Source organism: Mauremys mutica, chromosome 11 (assembly GCF_020497125.1).
Source record: "Mauremys mutica isolate MM-2020 ecotype Southern chromosome 11, ASM2049712v1, whole genome shotgun sequence".
Lineage (NCBI taxonomy): Eukaryota > Metazoa > Chordata > Testudines > Geoemydidae > Mauremys > Mauremys mutica.
The window spans coordinates 24,922,161-24,946,281 of NC_059082.1; the positions used below are offsets into that span (position 1 = coordinate 24,922,161).

The 24,121-nt window shown below is 42.1% G+C and overlaps 1 protein-coding gene across 1 annotated transcript in view; it reads right to left on the reverse strand.

Annotated features, from left to right (window-relative positions):
* The window catches only part of PRTG (protogenin), a 120,897-nt gene that overhangs the window by 46,198 nt on the left and 50,578 nt on the right, over positions 1-24,121 (reverse strand). Inside the window, exons 3-9 of the mRNA XM_044980810.1 lie at positions 15,944-16,088; positions 14,367-14,500; positions 13,834-13,971; positions 12,553-12,711; positions 11,788-11,947; positions 10,764-11,011; positions 5,696-5,860 (exon numbers count right to left, since the gene is read on the reverse strand). Of these exons, the coding sequence (XP_044836745.1) occupies positions 5,696-5,860; positions 10,764-11,011; positions 11,788-11,947; positions 12,553-12,711; positions 13,834-13,971; positions 14,367-14,500; positions 15,944-16,088 (1,149 nt within the window). The remainder of the gene's footprint in view (positions 1-5,695; positions 5,861-10,763; positions 11,012-11,787; positions 11,948-12,552; positions 12,712-13,833; positions 13,972-14,366; positions 14,501-15,943; positions 16,089-24,121) is intronic.

Below are 24,121 nucleotides of genomic sequence, written 5' to 3' on the forward strand. Positions count from 1 at the left end.
TAAAGAATAAAATTGTCAGACACATAGAAAAACATAAACTCTTGAGCAATAGTCAACAAGGTTTCTGTAAAGGGAAATCGTGTCTTACTAATCTATTAGAGTTCTTTGAAGGGGTCAACAAACATGTGGACAAGGGGGATCCGGTGGACATAGTGTACTTAGATTTCCAGAAAGCCTTTGACAAGGTCCCTCACCAAAGGCTCTTACGTAAATTAAGCTGTCATGGGATAAAAGGAAAGGTCCTTTCATGGATTGAGAACTGGTTAAAGGACAGGGAACAAAGGGTAGGAATTAATGGTAAATTCTCAGAATGGAGAGGGGTAACTAGTGGTGTTCCCCAAGGGTCAGTCCTAGGACCAATCCTATTCAATTTATTCATAAATGAACTGGAGAAAGGGGTAAACAGTGAGGTGGCCAAGTTTGCAGATGATACTGAACTACTCAAGATAGTTAAGACCAAAGCAGGTTGTGAAGAACTTCAAAAAGATCTCACAAAACTAAGTGATTGGGCAACAAAATGGCAAATGAAATTTAATGTGGATAAATGTAAAGTAATGCACATTGGAAAAAATAACCCCAACTATACATACAATATGATGGGGGCTAATTTAGCTACAACGAGTCAGGAAAAAGATCTTGGAGTTATCGTGGATAGTTCTCTGAAGATGTCCACGCAGTGTGCAGAGGCGGTCAAAAAAGCAAACAGGATGTTAGGTATCATTAAAAAGGGGATAGAGAATAAGACTGAGAATATATTATTGCCCTTATATAAATCCATGGTACGCCCACATCTCGAATACTGTGTACAGATGTGGTCTCCTCACCTCAAAAAAGATATTCTAGCACTAGAAAAGGTTCAGAAAAGAGCAACTAAAATGATTAGGGGATTAGAGAGGGTCCCATATGAGGAAAGATTAAAGAGGCCAGGACTCTTCAGTTTGGAAAAGAGGAGACTAAGGGGGGACATGATAGAGGTATATAAAATCATGAGTGATGTTGAGAAAGTGGATAAGGAAAAGTTATTTACTTATTCCCATAATACAAGAACTAGGGGTCATCAAATGAAATTAATAGGCAGCAGGTTTAAAACAAATAAAAGGAAGTTCTTCTTCACGCAGCGCACAGTCAACTTGTGGAACTCCTTACCTGAGGAGGTTGTGAAGGCTAGGACTATAACAATGTTTAAAAGGGGACTGGATAAATTCATGGTGGCTAAGTCCATAAATGGCTATTAGCCAGGATGGGTAAGAATGGTGTCCCTAGCCTCTGTTCGTCAGAAGATGGAGATGGATGGCAGGAGAGAGATCACTTGATCATTGCCTGTTAGGTTCACTCCCTCAGGGGCACCTGGCATTGGCCACTGTCGGTAGACAGATACTGGGCTAGATGGACCTTTGGTCTGACCCGGTACGGCCTTTCTTATGTTCTTATGACTTCCAGGAGAGACCTGCCGGTCAGAAGCCAGTCATCCAGGTATGGGAAGATGGTGGAGCTGCCTTGTCTAAGCTGAGCTGCTGCTATTGAGAACACTTTTGTGAAGACTCTGGGAGCTATAGATAGCCCAAACTGGAATACTCTGTAGTGATAGTGGTGGGAGCCCATCACAAATCCAAGCAATCATCTGTGAGAGAGGTGAATAGCCACATGAAAGTATGCATCTTTCATACTGAAAGTCGTGAACCATGTGCCTTTTTCTAGGGATGGTATTATTAATGCCAATGTAACCATGTGGAATTTCAGTTTGTGAATAAAAACGTCGAATTGACGCAGGTAGAGAATAGGTCTCAAGCCTCCTTTCCTCTTGGGGCTAGGAAATATTTTGAATAGAACCCTTTTCTCCTGATGTCGAGGAAGTATCTGCTGTATTATTCCTCACTGAAGAAGAGGCTGTACATCTTGAAGGAAGATCCCCTTGTGAGAGTGATCCCTAAAAAGGGATGGGGAAAATGGGTTTTGGAGGAGGTGCACAGAGAAACTTGATCATCCAGAATGGATGATGTCCAGCACCCACCTGTTGTCATTGTCACCCAATTGTGGGAAATTTTTGCTAGGTATCTCCTGAAATGGGATATCATATGGAGATGGGATCAATATTGGTTCACAGCTCCATAGTATCATGTCAAAAATATATCTTGGTTGGAGGGTGAGGATGGGTAGCTGTGGATGAAATGATAGGTGCAGGGTATCTTGGCCTCGGCATTTTCTGTTATTTGCAAGGTGACTCATAGGAACACTGGGGAAAGAAGGGTTGTGGTAAAGACCTTGCTTTGTAGGGCTGTTTATTATATTTTCTCTTTGGGCCAGGTGTATATATATCCAGGAAGTAGAGGGTTGCCCTAGAGTCTTTCAATGAGTGCAAAAACTCATCCATCTCCTCACTGAAAAGACGTGTCTCATCATAAGGCAAATTCTCAACAGTATTTTAAACTTTCCCAGGAAACCACAAAGAGCGTAGCCATGATTTCCAACACTTCAAAATGCTGGTTGTCCTGGATCTTGATGCCATTTCAGTCACACCAATTGCAGCTTGTATAGGAGTTCTGGCCACTAGCCTGCCCTCATCAATAAGGGCTTGAAACTGAGCCTGTCTTGCCGATACTTTGAGGTTCTACACTGGAGGTTGGCAGAAGTAAACACCATTCTCCCCATAAGGTTGACACACTTGGCTTCCTTATCTGAGAGGATGGCCCTTAGGTGCTGTGTTGCCTCGATTTTTCTGTGCCTGCCTGGACCACCAAGGAGTTCAGGGCAAGGTGAGTAAACTAGAACTCTTACTCCCTTAGCTAGGACAAAGTACCACTTCTCTGCCCTTGTGATAAATGAAGGGAGGGGAAGCTCCATTTTATGGGCACCCAGCAAGCCAGTTATCTATAAAATCCCTGTTAGTAGCTGTTCTCTACTTGCTTTGCCTGTAAAGGGTTAAAAAGTCCATAGGTAAAAGGGAGGGAGTGGGCACCTGACCAAAAGAGCCAATGGGAAGGCTAGAACTTTTTAAAATTGGGGAAAAACTTCCCCTTTGTCTGTCTGTGCTGTTCTCCTGGAGAGTAGAGACAGGGCTGGAACTATAAAGCTGTAAAAAGCTGTGGCCAGGTATGAAAAAAATCACCAGATCATACCTAGAAACTACTCATTTGAAACCCCAGATATGTAAGTAGATCAGGAAATGTCTAGGAAGACATGATTAGGGTTCTCTCTTTTATTTCTTTATGGCTTGTGGACTCGTCTGTGCTAACCCCAGGTGCTTTTGTTTTGCTTGTAACCTTTAAGATGGACCTCAAGAGAGCTATTCTTGGTGCTTAATCCTTGTAATTGTTTTTTTTAAATCTAGCAAAAAGCCTAAGTTCCAAATGTATTTTCTTTCTTTTTATTTTTTAATAAATTTTACCTTTTTTTAAGAACAGGATTGGATTTGTGTGTCCTAAGAGGTTTGTGCACATGTTGTTTAATTAGCTGGCGGCAACAGATCATTTCCTTTGTTTTCTTTTTTAGCTCTTCCTGTGGGGGTGGAGGCTTGAGGTTACTCCACAGGAAGGAATTCCCAAGTGAGCCTTCCTGTTCTCTCAAAGGGTTTCTGCACTTGGGTGGTGGCAGCATTTACCAATCCAAGGTCAGAGAAAAGCTGTAATGGTGGGAGTTTAATACAAGCCAGGAGTGGCCAGTGTTAATTTTTAGAATCCTTGCTGGCCCCCACCTTCTGCACTCGAAGTGCCAGAGGGGGGAATCAGCCTTGACAGGGTAGGGACATAGGTAGCTAGTTTGTGCCATACATCCCTTGCCTGTTCTAGTATGGCTTCATTTACTGGGAATGCAGCTTGCCTGGAGCCCATAGGTTGCAGGATATCTAGGAGCTTATGTTGAGGGTCCTGCACCTCCCCTAAGGAGTTTTTAAACTCTTCCACCACCCTGTGTAAGACCTCCTGGAACTGCCTGTGATCAGCAGGAGGAGACAGAGAGGCTCGAGCGACCGCTTCATCGGAACCAATGGTACCAGCTTGTATTCCCCTTCTTCCGTGAGTTCAGCCTGGCCCCTTAGAGGAAAGGGGTGGTAAGACTCCCTGTTGGAGTGGATAGATTCCAGGTAATGTGTGTAATGGTTCCAAGGGTCCCAAGCAAGCCAGTAGGAGGGGTCAACAGCAGGCTGGGATGGTTCCCAAGGCATTGGATCCAGCCACACATTTCCTATCTATATTGGCCAAGGCAGGTTCCAGGAGATTCTCAATCCCCTGTCTGGGCTGAATTGCCTGGGTGGAAGGGAAACTGCTTCCACCAGTCCATCTGACTCTCCTAGAGATGCAAAGGTCAGATCTGGGTCCATTGGCTGTGCTGCTGGTTCTGTTGGGAGAAAACTGTGACTAATGGATGGGACAGAGGATAGATTTCTTCCAAAATCCTGGATTCCTGCAGGTGTGTGTGTCTCCCTGGTTAGTATTGGTCCCAATAACGAGGAAGATGTTGGGTCCGGGAGGACAAAGATATTCTCTGGAGAGGTATAAGTCACCAGCACCTTCAGAGGTTGCATCTTTTCACTCTGTACCACCACAGTAGGTGTAGATAGTGGTTCCTTAAGGGGCCATAGTGCTGAATGAGTCTCCGACTTTGTAGGTTTTGACAGTACCGGCAGTTCCCAGTCCTTCAGGACCCAGCGTTTATTTTTAGGTGGCACCGCAATCGGTGTTGAAGATAATGCAGAGGCTGGTGCTGAAGGAGTCTTGCTCCTATGAGTCTTTTGAACATGCTCATGCAGGTAGAAGGGCCTAACTCCTAATGGCTTTGGATTGAAGGCTCACCCGACTTGTACAGGGCCAGTGGAGGATTTCTTCTCTTAGAGGGCCTAGCAGGGGATCTGGTTTTTTTTGTGAGAGTGCTCCCTACTCTCATTAGGAGGCCCAGCCACAGGTTCCCTCCCCCTCTGCACTCTGGAGTCAAGACATAGTACCAGTGGTGCCCTCCTTGCTGACTCTGACCAATGTACAGGGTGGTCTGCCCAACCTGGGTCTGACTAGAGCCCATTAAGGGCTCCATAAGGTGCTTTCAAAGCCAAAGCTCTTGTGCCTGTCATGTTCTGCTGGGAAAAGAGTGGCAGATACTGCACTTAGTGGAGATATCTGCTTCTTTGGGGCAGCACTGGTGGTCACTGCTGACCAAAAAGCAGGGGCAGGAGATGAGGGAAAGTTTTTTAAGCCCAGTATCCTCAGCATAATCTAAGTCCCCTCCTGGTCTTCCAGCACACTTCCCCGTTGTGGATTTTAACACTAACTAAGGGTAATTTATCACTTTGAATATATTTACAGGAAAAAGTGAAAAGACATGAGGATTCCAACGCGGGTCATGCAGCAGAAAGAAGGAACTGGAGAGGCCACCCCACCCCGCCCCTTATGCCCTCAGTGCAGAGCAGGAGGAGAGCAGGGGCACAAGTGCAGACACTACCTGCAAGCATTCTCCAGACCTGAACGCATGTGAACCCAGAGTGGAATACAGATGGGGACCAGCACTTGATGAAGGATATTCTTTCAGAATAAAATACATATACCCTTTGTAATACAGCATGTTTTTTTATCCTCATTCATTTCAGTGGCCAGTTCAATTCTGTCTGTACCCAAAACTCCCAATGATGTCAGCAGCATAGCATTGCACATCTGTTTTAAATAAATAAATAAATATGCATATTTTGCTCTACAATATTTATTTGACTTACCATCTTCAAGAGTGTGCTGAGTTACGTGATCTGACATCTGACTGGCTCCCATGGGCATGTAGGCCACAATATAAAAGGTGTAATTGCTGGCTGGTTCCAAGTCATCAATAATGTAATGAGTTGTGTCATTTCCAATAACCACTTGATACTCTTCATTATTTAAACCTGGAATAAAACAAGAGTTAACAGAAACAAAAATTGCTGTCAGTCTCTTAACACAAGATGATCCATTACTGCCAGGATGGTGGTCATGCAAGTTAAAGGTTGTTTAAAAATAAAAATCCTACAATGTAGTTCTTTTGTGAATGGAAGTAACTGTGTCTTGCTATAAATTACAGTGGTTCAGGATTTTTTCTGAATAAAAGATGCTGAATAGCATTAATCTATTCCGAAATCCTTTCAGAGAGTAGTCACAACAAACTCTGTCCAATGTACAGTAACAGAACAGACGAGCTCTAATAACTTTATCATTTGTAGCTAATCTTTAATTCTACTTGTTTAGAACCAGTGTGTTTTTTCAAAATCTATTTACAGAGCCTTCATATATTAGACAGAGGAATGTGAGGCTCCATTCTACTTAAAAAAACAAAACAAACAGAAAGAAGTCATTCTGCAAAGGATCTCATTTTAGCCCTGGGAATTCTATTAAATTTGATTGACATGGGTTTTTCTTTAATTCAGAAAGAAGAAAACAGGATTGGTACAGAATGAACTTCAAAAATGTTTTGCTTCTTAATGAGCTGTAAAAAAATTCTCAGCAATTCATATTAAAATATGCATAGCAATGTATAGAGCAGGTCTTGTCTTTGTCAGGCTTTATTCCTATACAGAGAAGCTGCAAAGTGGAATAGGTTTGGTGAAAGCTGCTGTGCTTAACAAACAATTCACACCAAATGCACGTCAACTTAATCAAAACTCTGTAAGAGCCAGCCCCTCCTCTTCACAATTGAATTTATAAACAAAACGAAAGGCAAATTCCACCGTTAAGTTTTCCCACATTTCTGAATTAACTTGATAGCATTTTAATTAGACAAGATTAGGACCATCTCATAACAGACTAGTTAATGGCTTGTTAATTAGGAATTGCATGGCACGATTTCTGACCTGCTAAACAAGATCCTTGAGCTCAAATTAAAAGGACTTGTTCTTTCATTGAATGGATTGCTAGGCCTCATGTGGAGGTCCTAATGAAACAGCCATAATAGAGAACAAGGCTTGCCTTCCACCACAATCAGTATCCCCTTTGTACCTTTTCTAAATCACTAACAAGGAATTAACACACTCCAACATGCATTCTCATCAGACTCTTATTCTTCTTGCTACCATGACCCCTGATTTGAATGTAAAATATTCTGCTTTAAAAAAAAATACAAAAAACACACCTGTTAGTTTCTTCAACCAACTTTATTAAACACTAGCCTCTTTGGGGGCAAAAGGGGGTTGAGGTAGTTTTGAGAGTGCATTTTATAAATGCTAGACTTGTGGAATTAAACAAAGAATGGAGGGATCTCTTGTTTATAACCACCTACAATGTTGTGAACATGAAGAGGGAAATCTTTGGAACTGCATATGATTAAGTGCATTATAAAATATTACTTTCTATTTAAACTAGCATCGTGATGATCTGTTTAATTTAGGATAGCTCCATCTGAAAACATTGTTTCATCTGGATATTTTAGGACTGGATGACTTGCTTACTTTTACACTAACCATTAATGTGAAATTCCATCCTTCTGCTAATTAAGGAAAGCTTAAAAAACCCACACCTATATAAACACAGATATTTTCTTATGGGATTTTTATGACAGTACATACAACATACAATTTGAGCAAATATAGCAAAAGAAAACAGGAGAAGGACATTAAAGTGGTTTCACATGATTACTAATTATTTTACATTAGTAAAGCCCAGAGGCTCCAATGATCTCAGAGCTGCAAAGAGTTTATACACTAGTGCCCCGATCCCGTGAAAAATTAGGCACATAAGCAACTTCAAGCACATGATTGATCCCATTAAAGTCAAGCCCGTTTGTGAGCCTTTGCAGTATCAGGGCCAAGACTCCATAAGTAAGCATAACAAACAGGGAGAATGGAGAAAGGAAGGATGTGGGTAACAGTGATAGGAGCACATGCCGATGTAGACTATTTTCAATGAACAGCATAAAGAGTTTAAGTTTTTGATATAAACAAACAAGAGATCTCAGCAGTCCAGTCTATGCTGGTCACTTCCCTAGCTATATGATGGGCTGAATGGCTTATCAAGCTATCTGATTTTCTTTACTAGCAGCTAGCTTACACCCCTCTCCGTGCAGTATGGGCACACACATATACAGCTGCTTCCGTAACAATACAAACTGCCTGATATGACACTCTCTCATGAAAGCAGAGGCAGTTTTCAGGGCAGTTTTTCAGGCTTTGAGTAACATCTGTGATGTGGAGTAACCTGTTCTCAAATGGTTTCACACATTTTCATCTGGGAGAACAATTGTATCTGAAGCAAGTACAACCCCTAGAAGCTTCTGAACCCTTATGCTTTTTCTACACTAAAAAAACCTGAATGGTGTTTTTCTGCAGAGGTGCAGGTCCACAGGTGCTACCCACTTGGAGCAGGGCTTGTGACATGATGGTAAAAATGCACATATTCTACTTACATTTTGGTTTCCATAGCTAAAGTTACCCAGTGTAAATGCACCAGTAAGTGTTAAGGGTTATCTATATGAAGGCTAAACAACAGCCTTCCATACAGCAAGGCTATTACATGACGGTCTGGAGGGATGAGCAAGCCCTTTGGACAGTTGAACTAACAGGCCCAGCAGAGCTCAGGGCTCACTTGGCTTTCCCAAGGCCACCCAGCTGTGTACCATCACAGCAGGTGAGCTTCAAACTCTGGGACATGTTTGACCTTTGGATAAGTAAGACTTTCAGTTAACCAGGGGCTGGATAATGGATACACATCTCTTCAAAGAGATGCTCAGCTGGTGCACTTCCTGTACAAATATTCAGTAAGATATTACTTCCCAGTTCCCCATGAAGTTACCCAAGCCCTCACATACTGCAGTGATGGAGGCCACGTAAGTACCCAGATAGATTATATAGCATGACTTTAACATTCATATTTAATTTGAATGGGAGTTGTGGGGCTAATTCCTCAGCAATTTTGAAAATTAGGGTAACTTCCTGCACTTTATCAATTCTCTATCCTCTTATCTTTTAAGGCTCTTTCCTCCCTTCAAACAAAATCATCTCATGTCCTGAGAACATCCCATTTACAAAAGCAAAGGCAGCTATTCCTGCATCAGTATTAGAGTAATTATGCAGTCCTTCCGGTCTTCTGCCTACCAGATGGCAAGGCGATATTCCACATGGAGAGCTAAGCATCTGCAGTCCTGCCCTTGAATAAACTAGTTGCTGAATAGAAGCAGAAAAAGCAATCATTGCACTTAGAAAACTGAGTCACACCTAGGAGATATATTGCAGCCTAGTTGAATCCATGCACCTAACTAATTTTCAAGTCACTTGTCAGACACTATCAGAGAATAAAAACAGGTGAAAATGTCTAGTTACATCCTTCTGCCCTATTTAACGAACCTTTTTTTTTTTATAAAGGAAGGAGGTAACATTCTAGAGACTACAGCAGAGCCTCTAAATAATGAGTTATTTCAGCAAATTTTAAAATCTGAATTCTGATACCGGCTAGCAGGATTGCTGAATTTGACATTGTTTCAGCATGGACGTTACAAGGAGCACTGGGTCGGTCTGGGTCTGGGATGATTTAGTTGGGGCTGGTCCTGCTTTGAGCAGGGGGTTGGACTAGATGACCTCCTGACGTCTCTTCCAACCCTAATCTTCTATGATTCTGACATATCTCCACTTTAGTCAAGGAGGGGATGAAAGGAGAGGAAAACCCACTTCTGTGGGTAAAATTCTATCAAAGGAAAGGGAATAGAGTGAACTGGTCATTAGCTGTCCCACTCTCAGTCTAGCCCCTATAGTTGCACAAACTCCATGGGTTTGGGGATCCACAGTGGAGAGATGAATCTGGGGAAAAGCTACTCCCTGTGAAACCACGGGGCCAGCATTATCTTAGGGCTTGTCTATATGAACACTTAGCTCGTGGCAAGGTGGGATGTAAATGTACCTTGCACTGGCCTTACAAGCAGTAAGTATTCGGGTGGACCCTGCTGCCACCCACTAAAAGTTCTGTAATGTGCTTTGATCTACTCCCGGTTGATCAAGTGCACCAGGGAACTTTTACCGTGCAGCAGCATGGTCCACACAGACACTTAGGCTATGTCTACACTACTGCCTATATCAGCAAAACTTATGTCACTCAGGGGTGTGAATATTCTACCCCCTGAGCAACATAAATTACACTGATGTAAGTGCTAGTGTGCACAGTGCTATGTCGGCAGGAGAGCTTCTTCCGCCGACATAGTTTATGCTGTTTGTGGGGGTGGGTTTTTTATGCTGACAGGAGACCTCTCCCCCATTAGCAAGAGCATCTTCACCACATGCCCTGCAGCAGCACAGCTGTACTGGTACAGCTCCACTGCTGCAGTGCTGACATCCCATTAGTGTGCAGCAAGCTAGCATGAGGCAGATTTACACCCCAGTGTTCATATAGACATGCCCTTACATGAAACCTACTTGTGGTGTATACTCCCTAGCCTAGCATAAATGTGGGAGGGAAATGTGGCAGAGGCTCCTGTTTCTATGGGAGACGAAAATTCAAAGAGTAACATGGAGGCACTGGGCTGCTGTACCAATGCTCTTGCCTGCCATGAAGGCCATATTCTTCATCCAGAAGGTGGAGGGGTAAGCCATGTACCCACCCCCATGAATGAAATGATCTGGCAGAAGCTTTGTAGGGTCAAGCATGCAGAGTTTTCCATCTTAACCTGGCTGTCCTGTGGGCTTTTATGTGGGAGGGTGTGATTTATCCCCAAAATTAGCTTATGAGATCTTTGTTATTGGCAGACTCTTCCTATGATGAACTACTGCAGAAAACCCTGGATGCATGAGACTGTAACAAATATTACACAATCCACTTCAGACTGACACTGCTTACCTTCTGCTTTCATGTAGTGCACTGAATATGCAATCACTTTGTCTGAATTATAGAGCGGCCTCTCCCAAGCTAGCAGAATTGCTGAACTTGACATTGTTTCAGCATGGACGTTACAAGGAGCACTGGGTCTGTCTTCTGACATAACTACAGTCAATCTGGCACGGGACAGGATAGACCCCTGGCTATTTTCAGCCATGCACTGATAAATGGCATCATCTTCAGGAATGATCTGGTTAATCACCAATTTACTGAATTAAAAAAGAAAAAGAAAAAATCATGTCTAACAATAACTTAGCTCAATGTAATGCAAGCCACAACCTGGCTCTTGCCCCCGCTCTAGGAATCTACTCTAAATATCTCATGCTCCATTTTGTATTAATTTTTTCTCAACATAAATTCATATTTAGTCATAAAAATTAGACTCTTCTGGAGCTCTTAAACTTCCATGCCAGCACCCAGACTTGCAATGCTAGTGTCCTACAAAGTCAGGGAAATTAAAAAGAAAGGGGAAAAAAAAAATCTTCACAAGCTCACTTTATTTCTAAAATTGTTCTTTAGTAACCTTGTACTTTCTGTTTTGTAATTGATAGTATTTTTACCTTTAATTTTTTTTTTTTAAATAAGAATTTCTCACTCTAAGTTAATGAAATAGGAGCTCAAACTGTGGGCCAGATTCTGATTTCTGCTACACCAATATAAATCTGGAGTAACTCCACTGAAGTCAATGAAATCATTCTAGTTTTACACGGGCATAGCAGAGATTAGGACTCTGGACCTATATCCACAGAAGGTTTTAGCTGTGGTATTTATGTGTAAGCTAATTTGTGTCTATTTGTTTACCAAGAAGTAGTTGCCTAGTGTCATCAAAAGACAGATTCAAGTATTTGGAAGTAAAACCAAACATTGAATTAACTTGGGAAAGCTGTAATTCACTTACTTGAAAACTCTGTTCTCTCCTGTATAGCAACAATTTATAACTACTGCAAATTTCATGACATTAATTATAATATAATGGTAATCTCACCTGTTGTACATTTTAATTCTACCATTGGAGTGTATCCTTCTTCCATTTTTCAACCATGACATTTTGGGTGCTGGAATTCCTTCTGCCTGACATGCAAAACGGGCAGTACCAGCTCTGGGCCTTGTTAAACTTTCCGGCCATTCCACAAATGAAGGTGGTGCTACAGGTAAATAATACGCAAAAATAAAAAATACAACAGATCTAAGGTGTGGATAAAACCAAGAGAAGCAGCAGCACTAATCAGGCCAAGTGAAGTACTTGTGGACATCTCCATGTGAAAAGCACACATGTGTTTCATATACATATATAGCATGCCTTTTTTTTTTAAAGTTGTATGTGTGAAGTGTAACATATGAAAGTAAAGACTTTCATATTAGTTCATGTATGAGTGCATATAATGGATCATATTAAGTCCCATGTATAAAATGCTGATCATGAAGCATTCACATGAGTTACATATATTTATACACATTCTCAGATTTTTTTTCCTGTTAGAAAATTAATCTTTCAATAGCAAACGTGGAAAATCTCCATTACATCTGACTGTCTTTAAGAGCAAGCAAGCTGCCATACAATTCTTAAGTTACCAGTATATGGCACCCACACATCTAGTAACTGCATTTCACCCATGTGACCTTACTGCAACCAATACAGCTATATGGGTATAACAGAGGGTAGAATTTGGCCTAAAGTATCAAGTACAGAACAAAATTTCACATAGTAGCAGGTTGTTCTGGCACACTATGGAATTCAAAGCAAGCTCACCTAACACAGTGAGAGTTGCCATTGCAACTGTGAAGTTCCGTGTGCCTGGAATAGTTGCTCGACAGACATAAACTCCAGCATGCTGCACTTTCACATCAGAGATCATGAGGTTCCCATTTCCGAGGACACGGGTATTGAAGACATCAATGGACTTGTGGTCTATTTGAGAGAAAAAGTTATTTTACAATGTTGCTCCACAGTGAGTATTTAATCTAATCTGCAGGCTATATGGTCAAAAGCCTCAGGCAATATCCAATGCTCAAAAGAGGGAATAGATAGATGAGCTTATACAGGTTTCCATTTGTTATTTGGTTTGCCTGTGGATGTACTTTGCTATTAGCTGGACATCATGTATAATCCACTCTAGTATATATTTGAAGTTCTGCCTGTTAGCTGAATTCAGTGCCAGTATCTCATGCAACCTACTGGGCACATTTTTACATCCAGTCCTTTGGCATTTTTTACTTCCTGCCCTGGGCTGGGACTGAATTCATCCCAGGTAATGGCTACATGCTTTTCACAGAGAAATAGAATTCAATTACCGGTAGGTTATATCGGGAGTGATCACATATTTTCTATAAACCTCCCAGCAGACACTATGCAGAAATCCTATTAAATTAACCATCATGTTTCATTTTTCCTTATTTGTTTTTCTCTACATCTCCAAGCTCATTCAGGCACATCTCTATTTATCTGTCTCACCCTTAGAAGATGTGAAATACAGAAGCACCACTTTTGTTAATTTGGAAACCAGGTCTTCTATCAACACAGCCCTATATTTCCTATTTATTGGTAAAGGCCATTAGCCATGTGTGTGGAGGGAAGAAATAAAATGTATTCTTGTAGAAGAGTGAAACTTACTTGTCAATATTATTTACAGCAAAATCCCCCTGCCGCATTAAGGCTCAATGTGACTTGAATCCCAAACCCTATTTGTGTATTTCTAGGAGGAAGGTGAGGGGAAGAACTTTCAGGACCGTTTGTTTTGTGGTACATAACCACTCAAATCTGACTCCACCACTGAGTCTACTCTAGTCACAAAGTCCCCAGAGGTCATCCCATGCTCCACCTTGTCAATATCATACCGGGGGCAGTGCAGAATTGACAGCAGGAGGCATGTAAATCCTAAGTGCCAGAAAACACCTGAAGGCTTATTTACAACATTGTGGAAAGATTGTGCAAAATCCTTTTTATTTATTTCACTCATCCCAACCTTTGTCACTAATCCATGGCATACACAAACCCAAATAATAACCTAATTGTTGAAATTTTAATGCCTACCTAAACGGCTCCATGAGATGATCGGTTTTGGATTGCCTGTAGCAACACACTCCAAGATGACAGTCTGGTGAAGAGATGCTGTAATGTTCTGAGGACCAGCTATAATGGCTGGCTTCTGGAACGGCTTCAAGTCTAAGGCTTTTAAAACCGAAAATGATGCACAGGATTAAATTCAAATCCAAAGGATCATACGAAAATCCAATCAATCAAGAAATAAAACATGGTAACTTTATGTTAAAAAAGAGATAGCTTAAAGGTCACTCCTACAGTTAAAATTACAACAGAAACACATTGTTTAATTGTGATGTTGCGGATAACGTGCATTAAGGAAACAACAAGAGGAAGGTCAGGGGGAGAATTTGTGGGGGAAAAGAGCTGATACTTCCACAGCTAATGCATCATTTTCAAAATAAATGCATCAAGAACAGTTAGAGCATGCATACTGCATGCATGTTTCTATTTTGTAGATTATATTAAGGACAAGGCTATCAAATATGGGGAAGATGTTAAATGAAGGGATATATTTTGTGTACCTGGAATAACACTTAGTGCTGCCTCAACACTTTTCCGTCTATTGGCTACAGTTGTAGCAACACATCGATAATTCCCAGCATCCCTCTTTTCAACATTATAGATCTGCAAAACTCCCGTTGGTAGAGCAGTTATCCTGTCAAGAAAACAAAATACATTATATTTAGGAATATTCTATTTATTGTGGAAAAGAACACAGACCACAATTTACTGACTTGATTATCTGAGAGCAATCACCACATCAATCTGAAAATGGCTGGCAGGAACCTCACAAAAATATTCTAAACACATGACTCACCTCTCTGTATTCCTTACCTTCAATGATCTATCAGGGAAATCCGCTCCATGCCCCACCCCCCACTGATAAAAGCATAGGAATTTAACTGTAAACATTGATCTGCACCCTTAGATACCAAACCCCTCATTATTCAGCCTATTACTCTCAGATTGGTGGGTCTGAGGATTCATAGTCAAATATTTCCAAAAACGTTGACTGGTTTTCAGTGGTGATTTCCAGTTCAAGTGCGTATCTGATAACTAGAGAAACACACTCCACACTGCCTGTAATTGTATCCATGCTTCCAACTCTTCTCCTTTTTCTCCCTCTGTTGGGAAGAGTGAACACAGTCAATCCGAGTTACGTGGTGAAGTAGAAAGTTTGCGGAGGGCGGGGGTTGTGGGGGGGGAGAGGAGACGGGGGGGGTCATGCTGCAAAGAAAGGCGTAGGGGGACCAAGAAAAATGTATCAGGGGGCATGCTGTGAGTTAAGTGATGATCAGGTCAAAGGAAAAGCTCTACTGAGAAGGAATTTCATAGTATTGTGTTCCAACCCAATTTACCCAGATACCATAATCCTTTATCACACCTGTAGGGAAAAGTATGCCCAATGCGAGCTTTCTCACAGCAGACCTCATACATACCACTACTGAAAAATTCCTCCAATTCAAATTGCCCCAGCAGCCAAACCCCCTTGCACAGCATCCCATGACTACACACCGCCCTGTTACTTTACACTTCCATTCTACAGCCAGTAGCACAAGGCAGCAATTTCCTGATGATTCTACTTCTCATAATCTCCTAATACTTTGTTTGATTAATTAATGGTCCAGTGAGTATCTAGAAAGTTTTTTTAAAAAATCCTTAAAAATAAACATAGGTGGGTTTTCTATTCCTTTGCTGATGTCTTCTGAGTGAGAAAATGATTAAATAAGGCCTGAGTTCTGTGATACTTATTCATGTGAGTAACTTTATGGAAATAAGTAGCCTCATTGACTTCAGTGGGACTACTTTCTTATATAAAAGATACTCACATGAATAAGTGGTGCCAGGATTTATTTATTATTCTGAAAGTGTATTATTCTGGACTGCAGTCCCAGTTTCGATGTCAGACATATAATATTATTCTGGTTGTTAATGATTCTGAGATGTTAACATCAGGAGTATAGTGCAGTTAGTGCTTCGTTATCAATAACGGCATTGAAAGGTTAAGATTCTCCATTCATACTGTGGTTTTAAGAATGACAGACTCAAAATGAGCACACAGAGTACATATCATTCCAAAATGTAACAATCTACATACCTGTCCAAGGCTAGAGGTAAGGTTGTTCGATTCACTTCCCATGTGATTACGGCAGGAGGGTTTGCTGTTATTTTACAAGCAAACCGAGCCACTCCACCTTCTTGGACCTCAATTGAAAGTGGTTGGACTTCAAATGCAGAAATGGCTAAAAAAAAAGAATGAAGAATTAAAATGCTGAAGAAAAGTAAGTTAGAAACAAATAAACCATACTAGAATCCAGTGAAGTTAAACATCAGATTACACAAGAAATGTATTTGCAGATTAATTTGCATAAAAAATACCCAGAATGGTCCACTTCCCTACATTTAAAAAAGCAAGCATCTTTTAGGCTTTGTCTACACCAAACTTGTAGTGTTTTAACTGAAGGTGTGCTTTTAGACAAACTTCGTTCAACTAGTGCACATTTGCCTCTGGACCCACATGATACGATCTAAGAGTAGTTTATTTTGGTTTAGCTAACCTTGTTAAAAATAAAACTAAACCACTCTTAAAGCAAATTAAGTCTATCTATACAAAAACGGGCTCTGGTTTAACTAAAAAACAGACCTCTCATTAAATCAGTACAACTGTATGTGTACAAATAACTCCAATCTGGAGCCTGATCCTACTATCCCGACTCTGGGTAAACTCCCATTCATTACAATGGGAGCTTTGCACAACTAAACTGGGCCCCTGCCAGTTAAGTTTTGGTCCTGACTTTATAACAACAGTAATTACTATCCTTCCTCAGTTCCAGAAAAGACACCTGTACAAGTTTGTCTTTGATGGGAAAACAAAGAATAGTGTACTGGAAAGGATGGTGAACACATAGTAGTACTTTCATCTCAACTGTCTGGGATACATTATCTGTGGTGTAGCCACTGACACCCAGGACCTCCCAGTACAAAGTTTCATCCATTTAGTTTAAGGGAGTTATAACAAAAATAAAACACTTTACATAGCAGATCAGTAAACACCTTCCATTTAACTGTTTGACTCCCTTGCTCAGGAAACAAAGGACGGGAGGTGAGGGGAGGGGAAGGAGAACAAAGCCTCTAATCAATTGTTCTAGAGTTGAAGAAGAGCCCCATGTAAGCTCAAAAGCTTGTCTCTCTCACCAAAAGAGGTTGATCCAATAAAAGATATTACATCACTCACCTAGACTCTCCAATATCCTGGAACCAACACGGCTACAATAATACTGTATGTTCTACTTACTGATATTCATGGCACAATTAACATAACAAGCAGCTCTTTAGGGAAGAATGCTTCCATGGACTCAGGGAGGTGCTGTCACAGCAATGGAAAAAACTCTTCAGTTTTTATAGGCTGCGTCTACACTGTGGGGTTATACCAGCATAGTTATGGCACTGTAACTACACTGCTATAGTTCCCATAGTGTAGATATGGCCACAGTTTTGTGGAAGTGTAACTACTTTGGTGAGGGGTGAGATTTTATTTTTACTGATATAGTTATGCTGCTTCAACCCCTCATGTGGGTGCAATTATGCCGTATAAAGATGCATTATAACCAGTATAGCTTATTCCTCTTCCTGTGTGGAAATTAGGTATACCTATATAATTACATCCACACTAGGTGGGTTGTAGCACTCTATATAGTTAAGCATAGTGTCGGGTAGCCAAGTCAGCTTACTGTGTCTACATTGGGGAAGTAGGTCAGCATAAGCCACAGCACCCAGAGATGTGAATTTCATGTCCCTGAATGCTGTAGCTTATGTTGACTTAACTTTTAAGACCTATGGAACTATAATGGCATAGCTATGGCACTGTAATTATGCTGGCATAAACCCATAATGTGGATGCAGCCTATACTAACTGAAAGGATTTTTCCATTGCTGTAAGTACACCACTTCCCTCAGCAGCAGTAGCTAGGTTGCCACAATCATTTTTCTGCTGACTTAACTGCATCTACACTGGCGTTAGATTGGCATAGCTACATTGCTTGGAGGTGTGAATTTTCACAGCCCGGAGCAACGTATCTACATCGACCTACATTTTAAGTGTAAACCAGCCTTAGGAACTGCTAGAACTGCTCCTGAATCTGAAATATATGCAAAGGTATTATGAGCAGCAACTTGTAAAAACAGAGCTTTATGTGCTTCTGTATGTACAACAGAACCTCAGAGATACAAACACCAGAGTTAAGGACTTACCGGTCAACCGGATACCATGTGGAACTGGAAGTAGTCGATCAGGCCGCAGAGGAGACAATATTTTCACAAAAATACTGTACTGCCTGGGGGCTCCAGCTGTGGGGCTCAGGGCTTCAGCCACAGAGGAATGGAGGGAGTTGGCACTTCTGACCCTTGGGAGCACCAGGGCTCAGCACTTCAGCCTCACAGCTCTTTAACTCTGAGGGTTTTACTGTATGGGCACATCTTCCAATAATCTGCTAAATACTTGCCCTTACCAGACAAAGAACATAATTCTCCCAATGTCAAAATTTCCCCAAGTATATTGTTCCCTGCTGTTTTTAGTTGTTTCACTCATTCTTTGTGTAATACACCGCATGGCTCACAAAAGTTATATTCAGTCACAAGTCTTTTAAAACCAGAAAGAGAAAGAAAATGAGAAAGAAAAACTTCAAACTAAAACACTTAAAGGCGATGCTTAAACCATCATCTTAGTATCATCTACTGACAACAATGGTAACAATGAAAGATTCATAGATTCACAGGCCAGACGGGACCACTGCGATCATCTAGTCTGTCCTCTTGTATAACACAGGCCATCGAACGTCCCCAAAATAATTCCTAGAGCAGATCTTTTAGAAAAACATCCAATCTTGATTTAAAAGTGGCCGGTGATGGAGAATTCACCACAGCCCTTGCTAAATTGTTCCCAAGGTTAATTACCCTCATTATTAAAATTTTACACCTTATTTCCAGTCAGAATTTGTCTAGCTCCAACTTCCATTGGATTCCTTGCTCTGCTAGATTGAGAAGCCTATTATTAAAAGTAGATAAAATAAACCATACTAGAATGTGTGGATACTTATAAGCTGTAATCAAATCACCCCTTAACCTTAACCTTAACCCCTTAACCCCACCCCTAACAAATAGATTCACTCCTTGAATTTATCCCTGTAAGGAATGTTTTCTAATCCTTTGATCATTCTTGTGGATCTTCTATTAACACTCTCCTATTTATCAACACCCTTGAGTTGTGGACACCAGAACTGGACACAGTATTCCATCAGCGGTCGTACCAGCGCTAAACATAATGGTAAAATAACCTCTACTTCTACTTAAGATTCCCATTTCTGCATGCCAGGATTGCATTAGCCCTTTTGGCCACATGTTTGGGAGATCATGTTTTGCTGATTATCCACCACAACCCCCAAATCTTTGTCAGAGTCACTGCTTCCCAGGATACAGATGCCCCTCATGTAAACACGGACTACGTTCATTGTTCCTAGATGTTAGGGTGACCAGATAGCAAGCGTGAAAAATTGTGATGTGGTGGGGGGTAATAGGAGCTCATATATATATAAAAAAAGCCCCAAATATTGGGACTGTCCCTATAAAATCAGGACATCTGGTCATCCTACTAGATGTATTCATTTACATTTAGCCATATTAAAATGCATATTGTTCATTTATGCCCAGTTTACCAAGCAATCCAGATTGCTCTGAATCAGTGACCTATCTTCTTCATTGTTTACCAAGATTCATGACCAAAAGCCTACAGTCACAATTAACTCCTCTCTCTAGGAAATATGGATTTCCTAGAAGTTCATATTCATAGAAAATAAAAGACTGAGCTCTAGTCGGGTATAACACTACATGCAAACATACAGATTTGTCCACCTCAGTAAATCAGCACTTTCTAGATCTTCCTTGCTCAAGTGGTGCAATTCTATCACAGAGCAGATATGAAAAAGGCATCCAAACTTGCCTCTCCTCTTCCCTTCCTCTTTCCCACTTCAACAGTGGCAGCGTGCACAATAGGTGGGTAACCTGAGTAGAACATTCGGCTGACACTCTAAGAAACACTCTTAACTGAAGATTTTCAAATGGAAAAGATAGGTCTTATTTTAATTTGCATTCACAGTATCACTGGTCTATGTACTGAAGCCACTATGTTTTAACAAACATACATGAATTTGCTTAGTTTCAAAGAATTCACCCTAGCAACAGAACGTTATAGAGTAAATAACATTATGATAAAAATCAACAAAAACACAAGAAAAAATTAAGCTAAATCCATGTTTATTTAAGAGTTAATTCATGCAACTGATGGGGTGAGAATTGTGTGATGAAACAAGAGATCAGTATAATCCTACAGTCTCTTTGCTGATAGAACTCGCATTGACTTCAAAGGATGTTTGGTCTGCATAGGAACTGCAGGATTATGCCCACAATTTCCTGATGGTTGTTTGTGATGTTATTTAAGAGGACATTGTCAGGCAATCAATATTTAGGTTTTGTTAGAAGTTGTACAATCTACTGGCTCCTAGTTTTAAAGAGAAATATTTTCATAACATATTTCCATGCAACACATACATTGCAGCTGGTGCAAGAGAACTTAAAAGTGGCACGCACAAGGGACACAAGTGAAACTGAGAATAAGGAAGAGCAGTGACATGCAAAAAATAAAATTGCAGAATTGATGGATTGCTAACAGATTTACCAACTATTTTTATTTAAACAATCTGCGGTATGTCAGTTACAAAGACAAACATTTTAAGTACATTTTTTTTCCTTTTAGTGTCTTTTAAAACAAGGCTATCTCCCTGTGAATGAGGTCTTAGGGATTCTAGATATCATGATTATACAAAAAGTTGCACAATATTTTCACAAAAAGCTTCCTATTTATTAATGTTACAAGGTTGGTTTTAAATAAAATTTTTTTTTACTTCCAATCAATCCCAGTTCATAAACTGTTCTTCAACATAGCTCAGTACCCACTCCTTCTACATCTTACCTCTTTATGCAAATCTCTGATTTCTTCCTAATTCTTGACTTCCTTGTGCCAGTAAAATCAGTTTTTACAAGTCTATTGCGGTCTCGTGAAACCTGACCCTTTTGTAACATGCTTGTTTTCATGGAAAGTGCTGATACTAACGCTGTGTCCAAGAACAAGTCATTATAAAGCAGTGCTGTTAAGAAGCCTGAGCTCTATAAAATTGATAAGAAAAAGTCTCAAGACACGTGCATTATTTCTGAAAACAACCCTGCAAAATGCAATAAATGTAAATGCCTTTTTATTTGAGGTTTTCTCCTCTTCTGTAGTTTAATTATTTTGTTCCCAGATTTACAGCCAACAGAAAACTAACATTACTCCAAGACATTGGTGCTATCACCATTAACTTGTAAAATACATTATCAAGCATACATAGTAACTACTTCATTATTGCTAACTGTACTCAGTTTTACAAATTCCAATAGTTAATTTGCTGGGACCCTGTGCTTGTACAGCTTCTTTGAAATATGTATATTTGTGATATCATACATATTCCACAAAGACACATTACAAAAATCACCAATTCATAGAGGATGAAGAGTCCAATTCCAGAAGGTGCTGATCACCTGGAATCTTAGCATCTTTCAAAAAACAGACCCTAGAAAAACAAAAGCGCACATGATGTCATGCACTGAGGCAATGTTTTAATATAATCTTTGGCGATTACCACAAAACATGTGGATCAAGGTTTCTTCTACACATTTTATACATGTACAACTGTTTGAAAGACCATACTCAAAGAGTAATTATCAATGGAGTGGAAAGTATGCTTATAAAATCTGCAGATGACACCAAGCTGGAAGGGGCTGCACGCACTTTGGACGACAGGATTAGAATTCAAAAAGACCTCGACACACTGAAGAATTGGTCTGAATTCAACAAGATGAAATTCAGCAAAGACACGTGCAAAGTACTTCACTTAGGAAAATAATAAAATAAACAAATGGTATAGAAGAGTACATCTTGCTCAGGAAGGACTGGTAGGGAAAAAAGGGAGGAAGTGTTAAAAATTAATACTTGGACTGAAGTTGAGAGGGAAATAGAGGAGACAGACTTGTTGAAAGTCTCTGGGTAAGGATAAAAGCAGTAAAAAACAAGGGTGAGGTCATGGTAGGGGTCTACTACAAACCACCTAACCAGGAAGAAGAGGTAGATGAGGCTTTTTCTAAACAACCAACAAAATCATAGAAAGCATAGGCCTTGGTGATGATGGGGGACTTCAGCTACTCAGACATCTGGTGGGAAAATAACTCAGCAGGGCACAGATTGTCCAACAAGTTCTTGAAATGTATTGGAGCAATTTTTTATTTCAGAAGGTGGAGAAAGCTACTAGAGGAGAGGTGTTCTAGATTTGATTTTGACAAACAGGGAGGAACTGGTTGAGAATTTGAAAGTGGAAGGCAGCTGAGATGAAAGTGATCATGGAATGATAGAATTCATGATTCTAAGGAATAGTGGGAGGGAAAATAGCACAATAAAGACAATGGATTTCAGCAAACTCAGCAAGTTGGTAGGCAAGATCCCATGTGAAGCAAATATAAAGGCAAAACACTTCAAGAGAGTTCGCAATTTTTCAAAGAGGCATTATTAAGGGCACAAGAGCAAACTATCTCACCACGTAAGAAAGACAGGAATATGGCTCGGCTTCTAGTCCTGGCTGGGCTAGGGAGGACCAGACTTGCTCTTCCCCTGCAAGGAGCAGCTAGAACCGGAACTGGGACCCGGTCAGACCCGCCCCCAGAAACCTCCCCCAGCTGCAGGAAGCTCCACACCTCCCTCTGCTTCCTGCCACCATGGCTCCTCAGCCATGAGGGGAGGGGTCACTGTATGAGACATTCCCCCATCCGCTCAACTCCTGTGCATCTGGACTCCCCCACACCCTGCTGAGCCTCACACACACACACCCCTGCATCCAGAACCTCCCACTGAGTGTCCCACACCCGAGCCCCCACCCGCGAGCCTCACCCCCTGCATTTGGAGCGCCCTGCACTCAGACCCCCTTGCCAAACCCCACCTCCCCTGCATCCAGATCCCCACCCCTGCACCCAGACCCCCGTTACCAAGCTCCCCCCACATCCAGACCCCCACCCCTGCACCCAGACCCCCCTCACCAAGCTCCCCCCACATCCAGATCCCCACCCTTGCACCCAGACCCCTCCGCCAAGCCCCACCCCCCCGCATCCAGATCCCCACCCTTGCACCCAGACCAACCCCCGCTGAGCCCCCCAGCACTTGAATCCCCACAACAAACCCCACCCCCATGTACCTGGACTGCCCCAACGAGCCCCCCAGCACTTGAACCCCCACCCAATCAGCTGCATCTGGACTCCCACCCTGATGAGCCCCAGTCCTCCAGCACAAGGACCCCCACCCCCCACCCTGAGGCTCTCACACCCAGGTCCCCACTCTCAACCCCAACCATCTTCACCTGGACCCCCTCTATGCAGGGCCGGCTCCAGACCCTAGCACGCCAAGCACGTGCGTGGGGCGGCATTTTTACGGGAGGGTGGCAGGCGGGTCCAGCGGACCTTCCGCAGTCATGCCTGTGGGAGGTCCAATGGAGCCGCGGGACGACCGGACCTCCCGCAGGCATGACTGCGGCGGGTGCGCTGGTCCCGCGGCTCGTGTGGACCTCCCGCAGGCATGACTGCGGGAGCTCCACCGTAGGCGCGGGACCAGCGGCACGTCTGCAAGAGGTCCCGCGGAGGCGCGGGACTGGCGCCCAGTGGCGCGAGCAGCGCGGCGCGCCGCCCTGCTTGGGGCGGCGGAATTCGTAGAGCCGCCCCTGCCTCTATGGAGTCCCATTCCCCTGAAACCAGAACCCCCAACAAGCCCCTGTGCATCCAGATTCCCTCTGCACCTGGACCACCCACTGAGCTGCCTGCATCCCATTTGTCCCACACAGAATCATGTCACCCCACCCCTGAGTCCCCCCCACAATAAGCCCCTTCAGACTTGGATCCTGGCAGGCTGAGCCTGCCTGCCCACACCTGATGTGCCTGGCATGGAGGGGCAGGGCCACAAGGTGTTTCTGGGGCAGGCAGGCCCTTGCACTGTGTCAGGGTCGGGTACAGCCTCACCAGCCTATGTCCCAAAAGGGTGGTGTGCTGCAGGGTGATCTCCACCTCTGTGCAGCCAGTGGCCTGTGCTCCCCACTGCCAGGCTGGAGCCTCCACATTTATTTATTGACAAATAAAATTTGCAGAATTTTAA